The sequence below is a fragment of the Zingiber officinale genome, chromosome 5B (assembly GCF_018446385.1).
Source record: "Zingiber officinale cultivar Zhangliang chromosome 5B, Zo_v1.1, whole genome shotgun sequence".
NCBI classification, from domain to species: Eukaryota; Viridiplantae; Streptophyta; class Magnoliopsida; order Zingiberales; family Zingiberaceae; genus Zingiber; species Zingiber officinale.
In genome coordinates, this window is record NC_055995.1 from 118,781,430 (window position 1) to 118,808,719 (window position 27,290).

Genomic DNA, 27,290 nt, shown 5'->3' on the forward strand with positions numbered 1-27,290 from the left:
ATGTGCGTCAATAGGATTTACCTCCATTAGCCTAGTTCAGATTGATGCACATGAACTAGTTCATTTTTTAATATAATCCATAGATGTGAATACATAATTCCTCTATATAAAAGAAAGACTCTCTACATTTGGAAAAGGATCCCAACGATGCAGAATAGCTTTGATATCACAAAGGAAGGTAGGGTTTGGGCATGATAAAAATCCATTTTGGATCTGACCAGTGATTTATTTTGGGCTAAAATAATTCCATTGAAATCATAGATCTAAATTTAATAAATTTAGATAATTTATTAAACACAAGATTGATATCTCTATTTGAAACCTCCAACTCCTCCATAAGCAAAAACATATTTATCATCTACATACTGATTATCCGATATATCATAATAATCACCGATATCAACACTAGTCAAAATAGATTCAGGATTCAAAACAAACCAGTTATTTGACTGATCAAGAAACTGAATTTCAATGAAATAAGCAGCTTTATTAGGTCCTTCATTACTTGGATGGCCACTGCCCATCGGAGGGCTTGGCACATTCGAGAGAGACTTAACTTCCCCACCCATTTGAACCAAGTTGGCATAATCATTCATCTTTGGAAGTAATTCATTGGGAAAATATCCAAGAGGTAACTCATCATTCTATGTAATCCACCAATTCCCTGTTGTAGAATCCTATAAATGAAAATACACAAAATGTATCAATAAGGATTAAACTTTAATAAAAATTTAAAAAGCACATTTAGGGGAAAGAAAGAAAGAAATTACCCTAGCTATTAATATCGATAGATATTTTTGTTCACCGCCATAAGTGGAAAATTGAGGAATAAAACTTCCAGGTCCATAAATATTAGTGGTGCTAACAAAACCAGGACATTCTAAATTCACACATCCCATTGTAGTATATCCATCATTCTGAAAACATGTAAGTAAATATTTTATTTAAGAATATATATATATATACATATATGAAATAAAAAATTTATACTTACGGTATAGTAAATATAAAATCGAGGATAACAGGTTTCATAAATGATTGGTGAAACCTGTAAAATAAATTGGATATTAGTAACAATATAAAACAATATTATTAGTAAATAATTTATATTAACTTACTTGCCAACCAGCTATGATCATATTGGTTGGAGATTTTGCATCGTCATAAAGAAATATACTACTGGATGATGTTTGACTAGCTTGTAGATCTGGAAGCTTATAAGTCACAATTTTTGCATATACTCCATAAAATTGAGCAGGTGGAGTTTCAATTATTGCAAACTATATACAATGTAAATATTATTTATCTTTGAACTCTATAAATAATGAATTAAAATTGCAATAATAATAATAATAACTCACGTGACTTTGTTCCATAATTTGGTCGTCAGCGTGTTCTCTAAATTGGGTTCTCAAGAGTTTAGACTCAATTAAATGTTGCTTCTGAGTACGATGGATGAGAACGGTGCCAGAAGGACAAGTATCATTGAATCCATAAAAAGACGCTGGTTTAGGTTTTGCAAGCTTCATTCCTTTTGGAAGACTACTTGGTTTTAACTACAAAAATTATTAGGTCAGTTAAAGGGCTGAATGAACTATACCATGCAATAAAAAGCATCATATCAATTTAACTTATGTTCTTAATGCTAAATACCTGAAGAGTATGATTTTTCAACAAAGGATGGTCAAATGCCGGTTGATTATACATATCAACACAGTCAAATAGATCTCCAGTTATCGTCTGACAAAAAATAAATAATTTCAAAAAAAATATTATTTATAATTTCTCAAAAAAATATTAATGACGACCTGAATGGTTTTAAGCGAATGCTTAGCCTTCATATTCCATAATCTGGTCTGTGCTCCACCAATTGAAATAAACACTAGAAATAAAATACGAAATAACATGATGTAAAATGATATGAAAGTTTAGTACTGTAATATATAGTAAATTTTGGCCCATTCTCACTGATAAATACACACACAAAAAAAGTCTATAGCTGTTAACATAACATTAAATAAAAAATGAATGAAAGGAAAGTTATTTGCATACTTTAAATTTGTAATTTATTATTAATGTAATCTTAAAATTTATAATTAGAAGATATAATAATTGTTAAATAATAGGGAAATCAATTGCCTTCTTTTAAATGTTTAATTTATCATTAATGTAATCATATAATTTATATAAAATTAATGTTAAAATTAATTTAAGGCTATCTATATTAATATTAAAATAAGAAATTTCAAATTTTATACCAAATATAAGCCTCTATTAAGGTTAAAATAATAAATCTAAATTTTTACAAAATGTAAGCAATTATCTCTCGATTAATATATTCATAAAATTTAATAGTAAAAATAGTGTTGATAAAACAATAAATTCCCATCCATTTATTTTTATTTAAAAGTAAGAAAAATTAAAAATATAAATTGCACACTTAAAATATACAAATAATTTCCTTTTTATTTATTATTATTTTTAATTATTCTTATATCTTACTAACTATAAACTTTTCTTTGTATCTTTATAAACTAGAGAAAGAGCCTAGATTTACAACATTTTAAAAATTAAATTTTCATATCACATCGTATTACTTAACATTTTATTCGTTATGTTTATTTCGATTATTGGAACCAGTCAAACATATTCACATAAAACCATTAAAGTTCTTATTAATATTTTTAAAAATTGTTATTAATTTTTATTTTTTAAAATCATTATTAATATTTTTAAATTGTAAATTATACTTTAATTAAAATTATTTGTTTTTATTTCTGCCACTTAATAGTTGGAGACCTGTTGGAAAATCACACTATTCATGTCTTGATAGCTTTATTCTTTTTGGAAAGGCTACTAAGGAACTATACCATGCAACAAAAAGCATCATATCCTTGGGCAATAAGAAGCGGCTGTGCATTGACAATGGAGATGTAGATACGGTGGAAGAGTCATTGGGCTTCTATCTTATTGGATGTTTCATGGGGCGGAATCCTGGGAGAGACTGAATCAAGGCGGTGAAAGACCAAATGCCAGATCTATATACATGGAAGTGGCACTATAACAAAACTACTAAAAAATAATACCATAAACTAATAATTTTAAAAAAAGTCATTGTAAATTTGGCAAAAGACAATGATTTTTGATAAAATTATTATCTTTAATGCAACAATTTTTGATAAAATCGTTGTCTTTGATGCAACAGTTATCCCGAAAAATAATTTTAATAATAGTTGGGACAACTGTACAATGAACCGTTTCAATGATAATATTTTTACAATGCTTGGAACAACAATGAATAACTGTTATCGTTGTGATAATAAGACAACAATTTAGAGCCGTTGTCAATGAGATTATAAGCATTGCATTTTCCCGCCACAACACTCTTGCAAAAAATTAGGACACGTGTCTGACTTTCATTAGTAATCATAAAAAAAATAAATGAAAAAACTTAACCTCACATCTAATCCATCTAAAAGAAAACACCTAAAAGCACAAGTCGCCGCAATTCTTTATTCCGTTTTGAGACCCCTCTAGGTCTCCCTTCCAACTGTCGTTGAAGGCGAAGGCGAAGATGAAGACGAGAAATGCCAACACATAACTCTTCCCAGGGGCGTAGCTACATGGGGCCGAGGGAGTGCAACCGCCCCCTTTGAAATTTTGGGGGAAAAAAATTAATACAATGATTGTTTTTAAAAAAAAGATTTAGTTATAAATTTTAAAAATTTCAGGATTTTTTCATAAAATGTTCAATTAAAACAAACAATAACCCAAACTTTTTTTTCTCTCTTTCCGTCAATTTTTTTTCTCTCTCCCATTGCCCGTACTTTTTTCCCCTCTCCCTTCATGTGTTTTCTTCCTCCTAATCCCCTCTCCTTTTTTCTCTCCTGTGGTCTTCTTCCTCTCATAATCTCCTTATTATTCTTTCCCTAATCTTAATTTTACCCTCAAAATTCTTTGTCGTACATTGATGTTGTTGTCATCCACGTTGCTATCGCCGTTATCACCAGCACCATTGTCATTTGCTGCAGCGCTGCCATCGTCGCTTTGACGATGCTCCACAACAAACGCATTTTGATTGAGGCAAAGTTTTCTTGCTTTATCTCTTTTGATTACAAATTTAAGTGTTGGAAAAACATACAGTGTTAATTTTTCATATATTTATAATTTATTTTCTAGTTAAGTATGCCAAATATTTATAGATATTGAGATCTTCTATGCATTTAATGTTTGATTTGTTTATGAAGGTGATCAATTTCATTGACGATCATTCAAAATTTGATCAATTAAATCATATCATTTATTATTTCTCATCATATAATTCACTACAAGAAAACTTGCAATTAACGACGGAATTTAATTTTCATCACTAATTAGCGACTGAAATAAATTATTGTCAGTAATTTAGCGACAAAAATTAAATTTCATTGTTAATTCCATCTCTATACTTATTTAACCTCTTTAATTAGCTACGAAAACTTAATTCCCTCGCTATTTTAGCAACAAAATAAGTTTTCGTCTCTATTTTAGCAACTCAATTAAGTTTCTGTCACTAATTAACTTTCTAATTAAGATTTTATTCTTGATTTTTCTTTCCAGAGCCCTAAAATCTTCCTCTATGATCGACATTCTCTCCTATCTCTGACACGCTCCTCTCCTCTCCTCTTCGATCTCTAGCACTGGCATGCATCTTGTCGGTATGCACGATCTTCTCCCGTTCCCTCTCCTCTCTTAGTGACTGCTTAGCTGTGGTCTCACAGTGAGGTCTCACTTTGGCCATAGCCTCACAATGAGGTCTTTCCTTAGTTGCGGCCTTGCAGTGAGGTGGCGAGGTTGGGCGTGACCTCAGTAGTATGTCGTGGTCAGCTTGAATTCGCCCCTCCTGAATGCAAATTCTAGCTACACCACAGTCTCCTCCTTTTCCTCCTTCTGGATCATCATCCGTTACTCGTCCTCCGACTGTTTGCGTTTGCTCTTTATCATTCACCTTCTTTAACTACCTCATGATTGGGAGGGCGGAAAATGCATGATCGATCTACATCTTGTTCGATCAATTTACTCATTGCTAATCATAGAGTTGCAATGTCGTTGCCAACGAGAGGAGCAAGAGGCTTTGGAGCCGAAGGGGAGCAAATGACGATCCATGTGCTGGTGATGGGCGACAGCTCGATCGACCGAGAGGTCATTGCGATGCTTCTCCAGAGTTCCAAGTACCAAGGTAGGAGACGATCGATCCTTCATGAACTCACCCCCTTTTCTTCTTTCTTCTTAGTTAATTAAGGCCCCCCCCCCCCCCCCCCCCCCCTGCTTTTCTTCAGTTGATTGATCGCAATCATGGTTGTGAACAGTACGACGAAAGCGCTGGAGCTATTGGGAATGGTGAGTCAATATATTTCCATGTCCTTTTCCCTTGGATTCATCAATCGATAGATGGGATTCTGATTGAAAAAATTGAGAATTTTCTCTCTTCCATTATTCTAGCAGGAACCAAACATGAACATGATCATTACTGATAACTGGATGCCAAAATTGACAGGATATGAACTACTCAAGAGAATCAAGGTGAGAACAAACCTTTTCTTGCAATTTCGAATGTCAAACCCTAAAAAAGCTTAATATTGTGATAGGAATCCTCCAAGATGAGGGAAATCCATGTGATCATAAAGTCATCTAAAAATGTTCCTAATCGAATCAATAGATATCTAAAAAAATCTATTATTTCAATAAAAACGATCATCTTTTTCCTGATTCGATGATGTTTTAGTAGATGTTTGGAAAAAGAAGCAGAAGATTTCTTGTTGAAGCCTGTGAGACCATCTGATGTATCTCGTTTGTCCAGCTAGATCAAATTGTAGCTGGAGAAGGAAGAGGAGGACAAAAGATGAATCTCCTATCCACACAATTTTCTTCGGCTTTGCTCTCGTCTAGAAATGAATTCATTTCATGAGCAAGGAATTGTGATCATGGAGACCTCATCATCTTCCATGGATCTCACCTTGTACTTTTTGATTTATATTCTAGTTTGAGCGTGCTTCTTTACTTGTGAAAGTATAGGTTAATTTTAGATTTTTCGGTAGGATTTTGTTTGATTGTTTGTTTATTTTACTATAAGCATTAATTTGATTTAGTTTCTGGATTTTGCACCTAACTGTTGGGATGTATACTATAAGCTTAGCTTTTGTATGAACATTTTTTGAAATATTTTGAAATGAGAATCACTTTGGTCAAATATTTACATTTTATATTATATATATGTCAATGCAATTGTTCATTTAATTTATATTATAGATAACATGGTGTGTGGTGCCGCACAGAAGATTATGTTATCAGTTCCTTATAAATTATAAATAGTAGCTCACAACCAAGATGGATTGGGACAAACCATTAGAACGGTTGTAGTGTAATTTGGTATTAATCTGTCTTGACTATAAAATTACACTAGTACACTATGTGTGTATTGAGCAGGACCATTTAAGGTTGTTCGATTTATACTGACTACATAAAAGAACAGAACCTCTGTTATTATGGATGTGCGTCCTCTTAATCCCTATATAATAACAAGCATGTATACTTAGTATTTATTTCTTTAACTTATCAATGGGTGAGATTTATTCGTTAAATCAATAGGTCCGATGAGTTGGGAGATAGTATTATTTATATGGTGTGTTGTTGATTATAGAAGGAATTTGTGTCCTAATTATTTAGGTTGATGATGTCCCCTTGAAGAGCTCATAAGGATTATCATGTAAACCCTGCAGGTGGACTTAGTCCGGCATGATAATAAAGTTGAGTGGTACTACTCTTGAAATCATATGTTAATTAATTGAGTTGTCAGTAACTCATTTAATTAACGGACATACGATATCTTAAACACAAGGAGATTAACGCACTCATGATAAGAAAGAGTCCATATTGTAATATGGGATTGGTGCGGTAGTTTAATAATAACTCTTTAGTAGCATGGGTTATTATTGATGGACTTGGGTTGGGCGTTCAGGCCGAACACAGGAAGCCCAAGCCCATCAGGAGGCCTAAACTAATTCCTCCACTAGGTTCTTGTTGTAGTCTTTATATAAAGTCTCGCATCCACCCATCCATAACTTGGTTTGGTTTAACTATGTTTGGTTTAACTAGGTTTGGTTTAACTTGGTTTGGCTTAACTTGGTTTGTCTTAACTTGATTTGGTTTAACTTGGTTATAGAAAGGGAGATTTTTCTAAACAGAATTCTGTTATTTTTCTTTCTTTGTAACCGCGGTAAGCCTATAAAAAGGAGTAGGTAGTGGCTCCTAAAACCTAATTAATTTTTCTCTCTTCTCCTCCTTGTGGTCGGCGCCCCTCCCTTTCCTCCTCACCTAGGGTCAACGCCCCTCCCCTTCTCCCTTCTCCCTTGCTAAGAGTCGACGGCCCCTCTCCTTGCTAGGGTCGGCGGTCCCCTCATTGCTAAGGTCAGCGTCCCCCTCTTCTACTCCTTGGTGGGCGGCGGCTTGAAGAAGAGGAAGAAGAAGATAATGTGCCCCATCCTAAGAGCTCATTTTGTAGCTGGCGGTTTGGAAATCGAGAAGAGAATGAGGGTGGTGTTGTCTTGGTAGATTGTCGCCCACACGACGTCCAAGAAGAGGAGAGGAATACGGCAGAAGATCAAGAGGTCTTTAGCTACAAAGAAAAGGTACAACTAGTTCTTTAATTTCATTGCATAATTAGTTAGTTTTCTTTGTATCATTTTTGGAATATCAACACAAGAGGCCAGCGATCTTGTACTTCGATCAAGGTGTGCGTTGATCCGTCAAGAACTTACTTGACTGATCAAACACATGTCTGATCGAACATGCGGGTTGGTAGGAAAAGTTCTGTACTTGTATAATTTTTATACAAGGAAATTTAAACAGAATGGAATTCCAGCGCCTTCACTAACTCCCTTTTGATGATATGTGTAGTTAAAGTGAAGCACAAGTTGTATTGCTATGGCTCTCATTGTCTGCATTCGTATTTATAAGCAATCAATTGTTTGTTTTTGATGTTCCATAGATTTTTGTCTCGTTTCTTGTTTTCACTATTTTTCTGACTGCATTTAGATTACCATTAGGTATTATTGTGAAGCAAGATTTTAGAATGTTACCATCTTATCAGTTCCAATATCTTCTCCTTTTCATCCTTTCGTTTGTTTTTGTTGTAGGAATTTTTTGATTTCCTTGATGGATCAGTATGATTCTATGAATCACTCATCAGAACCTAGGCACGGACTTCTAAGAGATTGAGTTGAAGCAGAAGGATTTTAATTGTTATGAAGTTGTTCCAATTCAAGGTTCATTATCATTTGAAAAGATCTTCTATGTTGTACTACATGCATACCAGTTATTGGCACAAAGCAATGATGGAATTATTTTGGTTAGGGTGGTTGGACCTCAACATCGTCAATATCTCTATGTTGGTGCTTGGATGCTTATGAATGGACTGTCATACAACATCAACAGTACCAATCTTGTAATCATTCATCTTCTACTAAATAATGACTTACTCGGCCCTTATTTTTGTATTTCAAACTAAGCTATTGTGATTCCAAGGTCCTATTTTAAGAGAATTGTCACCTAAGGAAGTGACATCTAATATATATACAATGGTGGATGTCCTCCATCAAATTTAAATCGAGCTGCAATGTAGACTTCCTTCATCAAATTTTTGCTTTTTTATTTGGACTCTTGAGCTACTTCCATTGGATATTATAGTTCTTGCTCTTATTGATCAGGATGATGACCCTTATGCCCTACACATTGTGGTATGCTTTGTCGAACACTTTATTGATATTTTTCATTGTAGTATGCTTCTAATACATACTAATGAAGAAAAATCATAATAAGCTAGTTAAGTATGAGAGTGTGGCATCTTTAGTTTATCTCACATTAATGATATTCAACTCCTTAGAGTAACATGGTTCTTTATGTTTTTAATTTTGACCTTGCTCACTATTTTGTTATATTTGCATTTAATCCATGTTAGGCCTCTACAAGGCTAATTTCAACCAGCATTCATGTTCTTATTAAAACATAATGTGAAACATGATATTTAACTTTTATGTGGAAGATAGAAAGGATAAGTATTAAGTTGTCGTGAGATTAACAAACAAGTTGTTCCATCTGATCTTATTTGTGTTCATAACAACTTTTTTGGCACAAAGTTCAAAATTGATCTTTAATTGAATCAAATTAATACCCAAGTTTTAGAAATAGATTGTAAAGGTAGTCAATGTTGATCATTTGTCATATGAAGAGAAAATAAAACAAATAACTTGTGCTAAAACTAAAAAAATTTCTTTGCTAAACATGCTTTATATGATTCCCCCCTCAAAAGTGGCACCAAAATATCTTATTGAGAAATTATACATTTTCAAGATAAAAGGAAACAATCATTGCGCAAAGTGATTATCCTAAAAGTAAGCTTCAAAATAAATGAAGCATACTTTGAGGTGAGATGAAAAAACATCCAACCAAATACTAAAATATCATAGATTCATCAATCAGCTAATAAATTATCAAGCATATACTCATAATTCTCATAACTTATTAGTATTGTAGGAATTAAAATCTGTCAGCATTTCTATTTGTTATATTGAACATTATCAATTGTATTTTCTTGAATTTTTTTAATGCACGATGAATTTTTAATCACAGATAAATCTTCTCGACAAACCTAAACTCCAACAATGGATTAGAATGTACTGTATTAATCGTTCTCCTGAACATTCGGCCCACAATCAACTTTCAAAAAGAGTTTAATTGCAAAAAAAACTCTTGGCAATCATCTCTCATGGAAGGATCGGTGAGGCTTATTGTAGATGATTTCTATTGTAGATCAATTGATACTTCAATATACGTATCAATCTTTGCCTCAAACTGTTTGTGCATATCTAAAATTTTTCATGAAGTTGTTATGCTTATCCTATCAACTGCTTCCTTGGACTAGTTCTTCTAGACTTATAATAAAAGTAGAGAGAAATATATAACTACTAGCATGGGTGATGCAATGTATAGCTTATTCAATTAGGTTATCATAAATAGTATTTATCTCAAGGTTGCTAGCTAACTATCTGTACCTTTGTAAATAATGTAGGCGTAGAGTACCTAGATATTTTATCTGATAATCTCTTCTAGAATATAATACACTAATTAAAATATTGAAATGTAGTTGGGTAGTTTGATTAGTGTAAAAGCAATGCACTTGCCCAAGTGCTTAAGCTCTGAAACAATGCTAGTTTAGCTCAATCAACTAAATCATGCACTGGAGAGCTTTAACCTAGTATCGCCTAAGCGACTCTCATATGAATCACTAGGACTCATCATGGCGACCCCATGGGTCATCCGAGTTGGTATATGACAGGTGTTGCCACAATGAGGTCGCAGGGTCGATCCTCGGGGCAGTTGGGGAATAATCTCCTATCCCTGTATTATACCCTGTCCGTCACATGCTCTCTCGGATGCTACGATTTACCTCTCTCGTGATGGCCTTGGGTCGGATACGACGGGGATGCTGGGGGTGAGTGTTTCGTCTTTTTGTCACAACTAGGACTCATCATGGCCCTTAGATTTTGACAAAGATGATAAAACTTACTAACATAGAACTACCTGCACAAGTGACACTAATGTCACTCGGATGACTATCAAACATGCTACAACATAGCTAAATAACTTATTATTACAATTCTCATACTAATGTTAAAAGTATATAATTAGTTCAAGAAATTATAAATGTGGGCATCATTCTATATCTTTGGGTATTGTAAAAGACAACGATTTTTGTGGTGTTATAAAACATATATAAAAGACAACGGTTTTATACTATCCATTATCTTTATTTCAAAACCTATATCATGTGTCACTTTCTCATAAACAGATAGTACATGCTTGACTCCAAAAGCATTTGTTTCATTGTATCTTAATGGCAGTGTTCAACATAAACACTTGCATCTTGAAATAAATTACCATGATATGTATTATTTTTGAATAGGTTCAACCTGTGAAACTTGAGAAAGTCTTGTCAAAAGGTGTATACATGCTTCTTTATGATAGGTGAGTCAAAAAGAGTAGGTCTTATAGTGATTGATTGTATTTGTTTCCTTGATTTTTTTTTTTTTTTGAATTTTTATGCAATATTCTTAGCAGACACCTTTAGATCAGCTTAAATAGAATTTAATCTTTGAGAAGTTTAAACAAAATAAATATTTTTGGAACTGAGCATCCAATAGATGATGTCTTCTTATGAACATAAATCTTATTGCAGAGAAAAAGAGTAGAATTATTTTTAAAAAAATTGATCTTGGGATGATTTAGAAAAAGAAATATTATGGTGAATATTTTTATACCTGAAGTAAAATATCCTAGAGGAAAGAAAAAAATATATTTTTCCATCACTTTGTAGTGAAAAAGAGGAGAAATAAGAATGTTCCATGCTTGAAGTGTAAGAGTACTCTGCGACAAATAATGCAGCAATACCTTTTTTAGATCCTAGAATCCCATGTAAACTCTTAAATTTTTTTCCCCGCCTTATATTCTCGTTGTCAATTAGATAAGGAACACTTACTAATGCCTTTAGAAGCAACAAATAGTCTATTTTGCATATCACATTTGCTAAAAGGAATGAAGGTTGATAGTCTTGTATTATTTACTATTCTCAGCTACAATGTTGACAAGCTGGCATCTACTGGTTACCTTTTGTTCTCTTCATGTTGCATTGTGGATGAAACTTGTTGAGCACAAACCTTTTGACCAAAAAGTGGTGATAGGTTTTCAGATACTGAATGGAATCTCAATTAGACTATTAAGTTTAAGTAAGTCTAGGCTTCAACTATGTAGGTTTTATCAGGTACAATGGAATCTCAATTTTTCTGCCTGTATGCATATTAAAGATATTATACTATGTCTGAATGCATGCTGAAAATTAATTACTATTACTGTAATTATTTTTATTTTAATATTATTTGGACCTAATTATCTTAGTAGTCAATAAGGTATCGTAACTTTTCAGTATATGTTATGCTTATGTTAGTAGCCCTAATTTAAGTATATGTATGTTCTAAAAGCTCTATTACTTCATTATTTAGTCATGTATTTATACTTATGAAGGAAATCTTAACTTTTTTTGTAGTATCAAATATGGTTTTAGATTGGTGACCTTGTAGTCCTTGATATATTTGCAAAAATAGTTGGACAAAATGAGTAAGGTGAAAAAAAATTCCATTTGCTAGAGAAAAGGTATGTTTTGTACTATTAACATTTTCAAATTTTTATTATACTCATCTTATGCTTAATTAAAAAAATGTGGAACCGTCACATCAGCCCCTAGAGCCGGTCCCACGAATATGGAGGGAGGTAAATGCAGGTACATAGTTGAAAGCGCATAGCCGGGACGCTAACCCCAGACAATGACACCCCGAGGATCGAACCCTGAACCTTTCGGGCACGAAACCTCATCTTATGCTTAATTAAGCTTTTATATTTTGTTGTCTAACATAGCTTATCATTTATTCTCTAGGATTTTATTTGGATAGAGAAGGAAGCCATAATCTTATTGTTGGGTTTCTTGATTCAATAATAGGGATCCAACAAAGCTAGACGAGGGCATTTCCACCTCAATTTCCAGAAACATGGGATCAATACAATCTTAGAGATGCTCGTGCTCAATTTATAGTGAGTTCATGATATTAAAGCATAAAATCTAACATAGTTTCATAATTCAAATATTAGCCTATCTAGTTTCTAATTGGCCTTAGTCCATAAAAATTTTTTGAGGCATATAGACAAATAAAATAAATGATCTATTTTGTTACTATTGATGGGTGTCTCATATTTAGATTAAGGTCGATGCTAGGGATGTCATAGAAGAAAAATCTATTAAGATTTTTTGTAATAAAATTCTGTTATGATTTTATATAACAGAATTTTGTTACAGTTTTTCATAACAGAATTCTGTTACGATTTTTTTCATAACAAATTCTATTACGATTTTACTAGATCTGGGGTTTATGCAATATTTATAGGAATCATTGTAAGCATATTGTACAATCACAAGAATTATGGAATATAATTCAATTGTATAGAGAGAATTCTAATAAAGTTTTGATCGTTTTTGTAGAGTAGACACGCTGCCAAACCACGGTAACTTTTCTCCTTCCTCGTGTTTGCTCTCTTTTTGTGTGTCTTTGTCTTGTTGTTCCGCGTGATTCTTTCTCTCTTCCTCTTCTTCCACATTAGAGGTTGAGAGGTGTTGCCCCCTCTTTCCGCAACAAATAGTATCAGAGTCATGGTTCAGATCAGATGCTATGTGGAGCAGCCTTGAATGAAAAAGTTGAGGGGAGACCCGAAGCATGTCAAGGTGACTAGATGCGGATGCTCGTAGGGAGGGCCGGAGCAAGTTAGCGTGACTGGATGCTCATAGAGAGACATAAAGTAAGTCAGGGTGACCGGATGCTCGCGGGGAGACCGGAGCAGGTCAGAGAAACCGGATGTTCACGGAGAGGCCTAGAACAGGTTAGGGTGACCGGATGCTCATAGAAAGGCCCGGAGCAAGTCAAGAGTAATCGGACACTGTACGGATGCTTGCGAGGAGGCCTGGAACAGGTCAGGGTGACCGGATACTCACAGCAAGGTCCGAAGCAGGTCAAGAGTGGTCGGATGCTCGTGGGGAGGCCCGGATCATGAGAGTAATTGTGGTCCTTCATTTAAGGGGAGGATTGTTGAGATTAAATCAAAGTCTCACATTGAAAAGATTTAGAAAATATCATGAGTTTAAAAGAATGTAAGATATCTCTATTGGCATGAGACCTTTTCGGTAGAGTCTAAGAGCAAAGCCATGAGGGTCTAGACCCAAAGGGACAATATCATGTCATTATGGAGATATGTATATGGATATCCTTTTAAACCCATAATCTTTTCCAAATCTTTTCAATATAGAACTTTGATTGAATCTCAACACGTCCCAAACAATTTATCCATCATGCATGGCAACTTGAGATTATCGACTCAAGTCATCTCACATGTAAATCTAAAACTTGAATTTTATACTTTAAAAATATATATCCCTCTTTAGATATCAAGCAAACAATTATCTCTAGTGTTGGCAAATCCAAATTCTCGTATCCCTCGATCAAGTTATAAGTGTCGTCCTCATGTGTCCAAAGAGTACTTTTGCATCTCTCGACTGAGATATAAGCATGGTCTCCACGCACTTAAAGACCTTCCAATCGGTAAATCAAGACTCTCGCGTCTTTCGACCGAGTTATAAGCGTGATTCTCACATGCCTAAACTCAATCATTTGCTCTCCACCTACTCAACCGCTCAATCGGCACCCACTCAACCACTCACTCGGCACCTACTCAGCCACTCGCTTGCCACTCACTTAGCCATCCACTCGGCACTCACTTAGTTGCTTGCTCAATACAAAAAAAACTAATGTCGCTTATTCAATAATTTTCGCCCTGACTTTATAATCGGAACCAATTCAACTCGGCGATGGGGTCCGAGAAGGAGGGAAACTAATTGCTGACTCCAGGCAAATCCTCTCAAGTATTAGACGCATGCAGTGAAGCTTGAAGAGAGAGAATTTGAAGAAATGCAAAACAGCAAAAGATGGAGAAAATAAATGAAGATGTGATTGGAGATTTTGTATTCTTTTTCCCAATTAATGAAGTGCGAGAAGAATCGAAGCAAAGTTTTTCTCCTTTTTCTTTTAGCTACAAAAAAAAACTGATATCGAACAAAATTAGAGAATAAAAATAAACAATATCTTGGATGGCGATGTACCTCTATGTCGGCAGTGGAGAATATTTTTTGGAGTTAAAAAAAAATTGATTCAAAAATATAAAAAAATAAAGAAAATGAGGGGTTCTCAAGCTACCTTTATCACATTTGATGCCTAATTTAGTCATTATAAAACTACATACATTAGATAAGATTAAAGAATTGACAAAAAAAAATATTTCAAAAATACAATCGAACTTGATAATTGCTTGCAACTTGAATACTAGAAAAATAGTCCAAACTTAATTAAAAATGATAAGAGTTACGTTTGTCAAATCTTTCTAGTCTAAGCACACTTCATATATGAATTAATTATATGTTCATATTCCAGCATTAAACAAATCTATTATAAAAAATAATACCATTTGATATGGCAGAATTTTGCGGACCCTAAGTGTCCGGTATGGTCAAAAGTTAACTATCACTCAAAGTCAAAATGAGATAGACGTAACATGCAGAGAGTCAAACTCAACATAAGGAGATTCACGTCTAATTGAGCTCGCTCAATACACTCCTCTCAAAGGTTTAAAGTTAGATCAAGTATGGATCCCACCACCGACCACATCTCGGGCCAAGCTACCAACATCACCTATGTCTCAACCGACACCGACCTCCCCTCTTAACCACAAATTCTGACATCATCATTTAGGTCTCAATCCATATCATCGACACCTCACCTCTCTGTCTCAGATCCTAGCATCATCATCCTAGTCTCGGGCCATGCCGCTGATACATGTCCTCTCAGTCTTAAATCCCAATACCATCATCTAGATAGGTCTCGACCTAGGTCACTAACACCTCCCCTCTTTGTCTCATTCGCAGACATCCCCTTCGACTCAGTCTCAGATCTAGGCAACTTAGTATCAACGATATCTCATCATTCGCCCTTATATCAGACATCCTCTCTACAAGTCACAGACGCCCCACGAGCATAACTAAAGTGGTAAGTGGATCGGACTGACGGGGCGCTGGGGATTAGCATTTCCCCCCCCCCCCCCCCCCCCTTCTCTCTCAATAAAAGTAGATAACGACTACGAATATTCTATGGCACGCGGCACTAAATGAATGTAGAGGTGGTTATGAGGTTGTCATCTCTGACCTCCTAGATATTCTCCTACAAACACATGTCACCTGATGAATGGAGAGGTAATAATGGTTGTTGGATCTGATCTCTTCGCGAGCTCATACAATGATAATGGAAGAAGTGTGTGATGTATGGAGCATCTAACGTAGAGATGCTCTCAGTTATATAAACCCTAGAGAGAGTTGTTGGTTCAAGCCACACGTGAGAGGGGAGGTGAATCACATGATTATGAAAAACTTATCTTTTCATCTTTTGAAATCAAAGTACGCAACGAAAAGTTAAACGTGAAAAGCAAAAATAGAAAACTTAAAAACACAGTTCGATTTACTTGGTTCGGAGCCTTCGACGACTCCTACTCCAAGACCCAGGTCCCGCGGACCTATCGACGGGTAATTTACTAAAATACCTCTTCCAGTACCCCCGAAAAAGGGAATCGAGTACAGAGAAATATGGAACAAATGCAACACACTACACTTGTCCTTTTTGCAAGTAAGTACACAAATTACAAATTCGTTACCAGCACCTTTTGAAGATTATCAGCTTAGGTTCGGTGTCAATCAGTTCCTCAGCAGTTGTCAGGTGCAACAGCGTCATAGCAGAGTCACAGCAGAAAGTCGGAGCAGTCAAAACCTCAAATGGACGCGTAGAAGCTCGTATGGTAGTTATTGTATAAGCTTAGCTCAAGTCGGAGCAGTCAAAACCTCAAAGCAGAGTCAACTTATTTTTTTTTCAAATAAGATTGTTTTCAAGAAATTTTTTCAAATATCCTCTCCTTGAACTTGATATAAAAATATCTATTTAGAATTTATTCTTAAATGTCTAATCGTTAATTACTAACTCACTATCAGAATATAGCAATGTTCACTTAGTTAGTCAAGTTAAGTACCTATATCCAATTAGTATTTTAACTAAGATAGATTACTTAACCTGATCACTGTAATTTGGTATTTTCTGTCCAGACTTGTGTTGATGCACAGATATAAGCATATTAAGTCCAGGCAATGGGCCTACGCATCTCACGTCATTCTAAGTTTATGAATATACAATCAAGGTAGACCCAATGTGTTTATGAGATACTTAAGTCCTACATCTATGGGAACATGCTTACTATGGATTTGACCTAGACTAAGGTTAAAATCAATTTTAAAAGTCTAAGGAAATGAGAATTTGAAGAAAATAAAAGTAAAGATTTTTTCTTTAGAATTTTCAAACTATTTTAAAAACTATTTGAAAAGTAGTTGTCTTAATCTATGAAACACATTCCTAGATTAATCAAGCAACAAAGATAAAGAGTGGCAAATAGTATATGTCCAAACATCACTGAATCCAAAATATGTATTGTATAATAAACAAAGTTAGGGATGATCATCATCAGCTGGAGGTGGTGGGGGTTGCTCAGGCGCTTGCATAATCCGTAGAATCTGCTGAAAACCAGTGGTCATCTCCTCCCGGAGAAAGGAGAACTTATAGTCATCTCTCCCTGAATGTTGCTAAATCTATCTAAGATTGACTGTTGGAGCTGTACGGAAGACTCCTTGAGTTGAGCCACTCAGTCCTCGACGAATAGCGAGGTCGAGGGTTGGGTCAGAGTCAAAGGGTGTCCGTAAAGCTCCTCGACCGTAAAGGCTGGCAACTCCTCTCCCTCGTCGAAAATGATGGGTGGAAAATCATCCTTGTCCTCTCCTGGTATATCTGGTTGTGGTCCCACTCCCTAAACTAGTCCCCCCTGAGTAGTGATATCTATATGCACTAATGAAAACTGACGTTGACCAATCTCGTCATATGCTCTAAGGGGAGTAGTCGTACCCTGTGTCATATCTACCCCTATGGTTGAGAATATGTATATCAGAATGTGACAATACGACATATAGACATATAACCTAGTGACGAGACTGAATGCATGAATGATATTGTGGTATATGTGTAATGTAATGTCGATATCAAGGCGATGGCATAATGCATACAGGAAGAAGGAATGAGATGGCCGCATTGTCACAACGTCGCGAGATGTGATCGGCAAAATATAGGTGGTCAGAACTTGATATAAAATATAGTCATGTACCCTAAGTGAGTGTGACCTAAAGTCAATAACTGTAAGTAATCTCTCCTAAAAAAAGTACAGGTAGATAGTATCTAATGTAATATGAGAGTAGGGTTCGCGAAATGACAAATCTCTACTAGGGTAGCACAAAAATGGATAAGCGGACCTCTTAAGTCCTAAGCTGTCATATAATAGTGTGGACGAAAAATGAAAGTCCTTACCACCAACTCTAGTGGAATAAGTCAGGTCATCTATCTTAACTAGATTGTTATACAACTGGGCACAAAGGTCTAAATTTACTCAATTACTACAGTAAACTAATTTATCCAACTGGTAATAATTTATAATCTCTATAATAGGAACACAGTACTGGGTAAAGAAAGTCTTACTCAAGTATCTAAATTTTAATGCAACATATGTATGCTTTAGACAATATAGCCTACGTCGCTCAGAGGGAAATCTAACATTAGTAGATGGGGCATTGTTAGGGCTAGGGTTAACATGCCATCGTTTCCTAAAAGCATGTAAGCACAGATTGACAAAGGAAATACACAAGTAGCCAAATATTAACTAGATAAATTGAGTTAGAGTATACCTAGGAGGCATTTTTTAGGGTTGGAGATAAAAGATTTGAGAAGTTCCGTGAAAGAATCATTAGAAGGTGCCTTGCCGTAATAGAATTCGCGAATAGAGATGCCCTCTATTCGCTGGAAAAAGTTCGCATGAAGGCGCCTCCAACCTGATAGAAGACGTCTTCCATATGTTTTGGAGGGCGTCTTCAACCGACTAAAGGCACCTTCAGTCGATTAGGGTAGGATTTTTTTTGCCCTTCCGAGGGTGCCTCCAATTACCACGGAGGCGCCTTCGGTAGCGCCTCTTTTTTTAAGTTTTATTTTTAATTTAATTTAATTTAATTTGTTTAATTATTTACTTAGTTTAATTTAAGTTAATTTAATGAATTTAATTATTTTAATTTAAATTATTTTAATTTAATTTATTTAAATACTTAATCATCTCACTCGATCTATATTTTCAATCAGGGAATCCTATAATTTTATGAGATAAGTTAGATTGGATTTTAGGGTTTAGTTTAGCTTTGTGTTATATTCAAGTTTAGCTTTGAGTTCAACAAATAACATTCTTTGGATAAACTTCAAAATTGTGGTGAATCACCTGGACATCATTAGAGTAACCACACCTTCAAAATTTTTCAAATAATCCTATCCACTGGACTTAGTACAAAACTCTGGTCTAACCAGTTAGGATTTGTAAGGGGTAACTTTAATTAGTTCCACTAAACCAAATGCACCAGGTCGAATTCATATCTTCCAAGACATGCATAGGCATAGTTTTCCTAACCTACTATCATCCAAAACTTCACCAGTACCATTTATCCAGTTAAACCATTGTCCCTATTAGATTAGTTCTAATTACCCATCTAGGTAATTTTATTGATTTTGGATGTGCCAACTAGTTTGGAGTCTGCCCCTGAATTATTAGACTTTAGGTTTTAGGTTAGGTTTGTGCCAATTTGGTTTATTGTAATGCCCCTAGTTTTTTTAAACAATTCATTTAACATAACTGCGGACACCACTCGCACATATTACCATAGTGAGTTTTCAATTCAAAAATTACATAAATTATTCTTGAAACATAAAATAATGCGGAATTAAACTGGAAGGTCTTCAGATTGTACTGTCATTGTTTTGAGCTGGCTTACTGGTCAACACGACAACACCTCCTGTCTCATTTGTGCTATTGTCTGAAAAAGAAATGTTAAAGTATGTGAGTTGAGAGACTTAGCATATTCAAAACCGTGTTATGCAATAGTTAGCGCTTATACTCTAGTACACTAAAGGAAACCACATTCTAGGTAACTTAGACCCTGATCACTGGCATATACAAGACAGGAACACAAGCATTGGGGGTCGATATAAGCATAAGAACATGAAATAAACATAGACATGAGCATGTATATAAGCATAGGCACAAGCATACTTACATGGTATAACATACACATAAGAATAAACTTAATCATGAGCATATACATAGGCATACATGGACGTGGGCATAGCATATCATGAACCTAACATATTCATAGCATATCATGGACCTGAACATAATTTGAGCATATTATTAGGGTGACATAATTGCACATAGTTGTACCGTAACATAAGTTGTTGATCAAACAACTACCTTAGCGCTAGGTTGGTAGGGATCCAAACTTAGAATCGGAGTCCCCCTTTATTCTGGTGCACTCATCGAGCGTAAGTCCCCGAATTATACTACCATCCCAGAACATAACTTGATTGTGTTGGAACCCCAAAGTTATTTTGGTGTGAACAACAAATTAAGTTAGGTCCTGTGTTGATCTAACCTTGTGTCTAAGTGTGCAGGAGCTTAGGAACACAGATAGTCGAGCGAAAGACGCAGCTAGCGAGAAGGACGGCAGTCCGAGGGACGAGGTGTTGCGGAAGAGTACTGGCGGACAAGAAGGAAGCACGCGGTGGTTCCGAGGGACGAAAGCCGGAGCGGAAGATTGCTCGAGGAGCAAGAGACGCAGCTAGCGAGAAGGATGGCACGCGGTGCGTCCGAGGGACGAAGACTGCGGATGAGTACATCGACGGATGAGAAGGAAACACGCAGCGATTCTGAGGAACGAGAAACCGAAGGGAAGCCCACTCGAGAAGACTGGAAGTTGGGTTCGGGTGAGCCCTTTTCCAGATGGCAGAGATCACCCAACCGAGGCGAAAAAAGTCAACCGGAGTTGACTTAGGGTCCAGGGCGCTCAGAACTATCCAGGGCGCCTGGACCAGTCCGGGGTGCCCGAGGCGCCCGGAACATCCCAGGGCGCCCGAAATGGCTCCGAGCGCCCAGACCTTGAAAATCGACCAGATCGCGTCAAACGCGATCTGAACGTTGGGGATAAATTTTTATCCCCCCCCCCCCCCCGGATGCCCGGAACCCCTTCGGGGCGCCCCGACCAAGGCTATAAATATCGCCTTGGTCCAAAAGTTTTTCAACAATCACGAGCATTTCATTTCCAAACACTTGTACGCTTTAGTTGTAGTTAAGCTTCTGTTTCTGCGCTTCAACGTTGTAAGAGGCTTCTCTGCCTGAAGGAGTTTTAGTACTCAATTTTCCTTGGATTAACAACCACATCAATTGTAACCAAGTAAATACTGGTGCCTCTTTCTTTATGATTTTAATTTACTGCTTTGCTTTTATTATACAAGTGTTAGCTTAAAGAGTTCGAGAAGGGTTGTTTGTTTTTATGTTTACAGGACTATCCAATAACCCCCTCCTAGCCGGCCGTAACGCTCCAACAAGTGGCATCAGAGCCGAGACGCCTCAGAAGGATTAACCGCCGTCTGAAGCAACAAAACGATGGTCGAAGCTAGCGACTACCCACCTGCATTCGAGGGGGAGTTTTCCGTCTGGAAATAAAAAATGGAGGTATACCTTAATTCAGATTTTTGGTATTTCTTTAATAATGAAATTTGGTTATGAAGAACCGAAGAACACGTACGGAGAAGATATCGATAAACGTCTCTGGACTCACAAGCAACGTGAGGAGTTTATGGCAAACGCGCGAGCTAAATTTCACATTCTAACCGTAATACCAAAAGAAGATCTCGACAGAATCGGAGAATACAAAAACGCAAAAGAACTTTGGGAAAAGTTCTTGAAGATCTACGAAGAAGTAGCTGAAGCCGAATCCGACTCCTTGATGGACACCGAGCCGCCGACAGAACATTCCGAGAATGAGGAAACTGCCGAGATAGTCGATCTCCATCCCGAGGACACAGAAAGCTCATCCCAGATGAGAGCATCAATGAAGGGGGAGAGATATTGGAAGAAAGCAACTCAACAGGGGGAGAATCAACCGCTGACAAAGTAAGTCAGGTATGGTCTCCACCTTCTGAGCAATTGGATAAATTTATTGAAAAGTTGCCTGAAAATGAAAAGTTGCTTGGAAATTTTTGCGATTTAAAAATCGAATCATTGAAAACGTTTTTTGGTTTACCAATAACTTTGAAAGAATTCTGTAAGGTAAAAGTGTTGTCAAAAGATTGTTGCAAATTACAAAATATTTTAACAAGAGAATTTTACAAGTTAGAAATTTTGTCGAAAGACTTTTGTAAATTTCAAAACATTTTTTCGAAGGAATTATGCAAATTAGAAATGTTGTCGAAAACTTTCTTCGAATATTTTTTCGAATTACAAATTACTTTCTCGAAAGAGTTTTGCGAATTAAAAACTAAAAAATCATTAAATAATGAATTGAAAGAATTTCGAACAATAGCTTGTCGATTAAAGATTCTCGACAAACTAATAGAAATTTACATGATATAACTTTCTGCATGCTTAATATTGTCTGCTTTAAATCTGAAAAATTGTGATCTAAAAAATAATGAAAGATTTAAATGGAAATTTAGATATGTGGCAGTAACCTAAGAATGAATTCTGTTTAAATAAAATAAATAAATAAATAAATGCATGGAAAATTTTTTTAATGTCATCAATTTTTTTTGCATAAAGTTTTGGGCTCAGAAAATTTTTTTTAAGGTGAAAACTTAGAAATTTTTCAAAAGTTATTCTTAACTTAGAAATTTTCTCTGATATTTTGAGATTGCTGTTGTGAAAATTATTGTAAAATTTTCAAAGTTCTCAAAATTTTCTAAAAAGTTCTTAATGACTTATAAATGTTTATTGACTTAGAAATATTTTCCAGAAAATCATATTGACTTAGAAATATTTTCCAGAAATATTTTCCAGAAAATCATGTTGACTTAGAAAGTGTCAACCCTTAGATTTTTTCTTGTAACCCCAATTTTTTTATGTGATTAAAGGGGAGAAGAAAAAGTATAAGTCTAAGGGGAGGTAGAAAATTGGAATGAAATTTAATTTTTTCTATCTTGTTGCATGTTATTGCAAAATATATTATTTCATTATTCAAGTCTATTTTTGACCCTAGCTTAACTTGGGTTGATCACATCAAAAAAGGGGAGATTGTTGGAACCCCAAGGTTGTTTTGATGTGATCAACAAGTTAAGTTAGGTCCTGTGTTGTTCTAACCTTGTGTCTAAGTGTGCAGGAGCTTAGGAACACAAGTAGTCGAGCGGAAGATGCAGCTAGGGAGAAGGACGGCAGTCCGAGGGATGAGGTGTTGCGGAAGAGTACACCGGCGGACGAGAAGGAAGCGCGCGGTGGTTCCGAGGGACGAAAGCCGGAGTGGAAGATTGCTCGATGAGTAAAAGACGCAGCTAGCGAGAAGGACGGCACGCGGTGCATCTGAGGGACGAAGACTGTGGATGAGTACGCCGACGAATAAGAAGGAAACACACAGTGATTCCAAGGGATGAGAAGCCGAAGGGAAGCCCGCTCGAGAAGACTGGAAGTTGGGTTCAGGTGAGCCTTTTTCTGAATGGCAGAGATCACTCAACCGAAGCAAAAAAAAGTCAACCGAAGTTGACTTAGAAAACATGGTACTCAATAGAAAATTTTAAAAATATTAAGTTGTATTTTCGATAAATTAGAGAAAAAATTCTAACATGTAGTCCCCATATCTAAAATATTATGTTTCCACTCTCTGTAGGTAAAATTTTATTTGCTCCCTCATGTAAATATAGTTACTGTCTCTCAAATTTTTTTAAGTACAAAGAGTTTAAAATGAATATAATTTTCTTAAAATTCAACACTTTAAATTAAAATGAGTAGATATATATATATATATATATATATATATATATATATATATATATATATATATATATATATATATAATTTTTATTAAATTTAGTATTTAAAATAAAATCAAATATATATTTTATTAAATTTAATATAACTTTTTTTACTGCTGAATATAATTTTTCCTAAACGTGATATCCATCTAATCAAAAGAGGATCAAAAACTGATGGATGCAATCTTTTCCCTATTCGTATTTGTCTCCTTTCTAAAAATGAAAACAAAATGTCGTCTTCAAACTTCCCTCGTCTTCTATCTCATCTTCAACTCGATCAATCAACTCGAGAATCGTTTATTGGAATCGATATATCCTTCTCTGTGCAGCTGTCACGCGTTTTTTATGCCTATGTTACTATGTACATCGATCATCCCTGCAACCGCTCCGCTCCGCTCATTCAAGATCACTCTGCATTAGCTCCTTCCTCGCTCGTGCAGAACGCTAATGGCTTCTTCCGCCTTCGGGTTTACTTCACTGCTTGTCGTCTTCCTCCTCCTACCTCAAGCTTTCTCATCGAGCGCTGCCACTTCCAGCGAGAATGATATCTCTGATTCTGCGGCGGCGAGTTCGCCGCCGTTCGTCCCCTCCGCCTCCTTCCGGTCCACTTTGCAGTCCACCCTCATTCAGATCAAGCGCGTGGCGTCGCTAATTTCTAGAATTCCAAGCGCCTTCGGCGACCGACGCCTCTCCGCCGCCATCACCGACTGCCTCGAGCTCCTCGACCTCTCCTCCGACGAGCTCTCCTGGACCCTCTCCTCCTCCACTTCTAGCCCCGCGTCCGTCCCCGGCGGTGGCATCGGCGACCGCCGATTCGACCTTCGCTCCTGGATGAGCGCCGCCCTCGGCAACCAGGGTACCTGCAAGGAGGGCCTCAGCGGCAAGTTCCACTCCTCAGTCATCGACGACGGTCTGGATACCATCACCTCCCTCATCTCCAACTCCCTCAGAGAAGTCGCCGGCGCCTCAGGAGGCGCCGGCAGCAGGAGACTAATGGGGTTCCCGGAGTGGGTGTCTCCGGCCGACCGGAGGTTACTCCAGGTTTCCTCCCAACCGACGTCGGCGGACGCCGTGGTGGCGCAGGACGGCACTGGGAATTACGATACGGTTTCGGACGCCGTGGCAGCTGCTCCGGACCATAGCGCGCGGCGATACGTGATATACGTGAAGAAGGGAGCGTACAAGGAGAACGTCGAGATTAACAAAAAGAAGTGGAACTTAATGATCATCGGCGACGGCGTCGGCCAAACTGTCATCTCCGGCGACCGCAGCTACGTCGGCGGCTGGACCACATATCGCAGCGCAACCTTCGGTGAGTCCCATCACATCGGAAATAGTGCTCCAACATCGATCACCATTCACCAAACAAACCTTTTGACTGCCTTAAAAAAACCTTTCCGCCCATTTAATTAACATTTAAGGTTTTATATTTTGATTTAAAAATAAATGAACCTAATTTGGGACATTCCACGCCGGTCGCCGTAAGCAATCCGATTTGGCGTTCACATGCGCCGCGGTGACCTTGGCAGCCTTGCATGAATCGTACGTATTTTTGAGACACCAGAATATCTTACATCATTATTTACCCGTTCTATTAATGGTGGGCCTTCGGAGAATTCCCGCCTGCCGTAGTAGCAGTCTCACTGCTGGGGAGATTTCTTGGTGCCTGGACATTAAATTTTATGCAGTGGAACGGTTCGGTTTAAGCGAACCGGTAGGAAACATATATCAACGACTTTAACACCCATGGTTGTGGTTGGATTTGCACAGCGGTGATGGGCAGCGGGTTCATCGCGCGCGACCTGACGATTGAGAACACGGCGGGGCCGGAAAATCATCAGGCGGTGGCGCTCCGCTCCAACTCCGACCTCTCCGTCTACTACCGCTGCGAGTTTACCGGGTTCCAGGACACGGTCTACGCGCACTCCCTCCGCCAGTTCTACCGCGACTGCCGCATCTCCGGCACCATCGACTTCGTGTTCGGCGACGCCGCCGCCGTGTTCCAGAACTGCGAGCTCTCCGCGCGGCTGCCGCTGCCGAACCAGAAGAATGCCTTCACCGCGCAGGGGCGGAGGGACCCCAACCAGAACACCGGCTTCTCCTTCCAGTTCTGCAACGTCACCGGCGAGGCCGACCTCACCAACGCCACGCCGACGTACTTGGGGCGGCCGTGGAAAGAATACTCGCGGGTGGTGTTCATGCAGTCCTATCTCGGATCGATAATCCGGCCCGAGGGCTGGCTCGAGTGGGACCAGAACTTCGCGCTGGACACACTTTACTACGCGGAGTACATGAACTATGGGCCGGGTTCGGTTCTGGATAACAGAGTCAAATGGGCCGGGTACCACGTGCTGACCGACTCAGCCATGGCGGCCAACTTCACTGTTGCTCAGTTCATAGATGGTGACTTGTGGTTGCCGGCCACCGGAGTTAAGTACACGGCGGGCTTGTCGGCGTAATTATCCGAATTAATGATAATTTGAGTTAAAACTTTTCAATTAATGGTTTAGATATTCCAAAGTTTCTAATGCAATTCGGAAATCTTACTGATCAACTTGCGAATCCAAACAATGCCGAACGATGTGTCTTTAAGTTATTGCCCATCATTTGTCGTTCATTTTTATACTCTTCTACCACTTACATTAAAATTATTGTTGCTCGCACTTTTGAATTTATATAGGGGAAAGTCGCATACCTAAATTATTTTAAAAAAAAAAAAAAACCTCCGCTGTCCATAGATCTGCCTTGATCTGTGCATAGATCTGCCTTGATCTGTTGACTTCCAAAGAAAGTTGTCGTGAGTAGCGCAAGCTCGTTAGGTCGCAGGCTGGGCAATTTTTTTACTATAAAAGGCGATTTATTGCGCGTGAATTTGTACCAGTTCGTAAAATTTCTTTTCCAGATTACTACAAGTAGTATGTGGACCATTTGGACCACCTGCGTACTATTTGACGGGTGGAAAATGCAAAGCGATACGTCAAGATAGAGAAATCCTACCTAATAGTTCATGGAATTTATGATCCTGTTTGACTGATCTAGCAAGCGGCTTCACACACACTGCAAGCGATAAAAATTTGGCAGCGAGGGATGCAAGAGACGGTTGTTGGGGTTGGTGGGCGATTTCTTCCCATTCGTCTGCTCCGCCTCACAGGAATGCTGATGGAGGGATTGGTGGGAACAGCTGGCTCAACAGCCCTCCGCCTCAACAGGAAAGCGATACGTCTGCTCCTCGATAGTGCGTGTTATTGCTGTTGTATGGATTAGATATTTAGGTTATTTCCTTTGATTAGGAGAGTGCCTCGAATGTCCATACATTAACAGATCAAGAGAATGGATAAGGCCATGTACATGATTAGTTAAATTTTGTTTTATTTATTAATACCAGCTACTGGATACGCACATCCATGATGATTGATCCTTTCCATAAAGAAATTATGACATCCATTCCATATCGGAACCCTTCAATTCTCCAATATCAAATGCAGGAAGGGCAATTAATACTTAAAGACTATTTATGAAAATTGTCTTCTCTATATAGTGTGGTGAGGAGCCTAATGAGAATTGACTGTCAAATTCTTCCTATACTTCTCATAATAATTAACAGTCTACAATACATGTTATACTCAAATACCT

The 27,290-nt window shown here is 37.2% G+C and overlaps 1 protein-coding gene and 1 pseudogene across 1 annotated transcript; both read left to right on the top strand.

Moving 5' to 3' along the window:
* Nucleotides 1–5,082: 5,082 nt before the first annotated feature.
* On the top strand, nt 5,083–5,843 carry LOC121986976 (annotated as a pseudogene).
* Nucleotides 5,844–23,943: 18,100 nt separating this feature from the next.
* LOC121985570 (pectinesterase/pectinesterase inhibitor PPE8B-like) lies at nt 23,944–26,155 on the top strand. Its single transcript, XM_042539106.1, has 2 exons — nt 23,944–24,969; nt 25,428–26,155. The coding sequence occupies exons 1-2, from the start codon at nt 24,105–24,107 to the stop codon at nt 26,114–26,116; spliced, it is 1,554 nt and encodes a 517-aa protein (XP_042395040.1). The 5' UTR covers nt 23,944–24,104; the 3' UTR covers nt 26,117–26,155.
* Nucleotides 26,156–27,290: the final 1,135 nt, after the last annotated feature.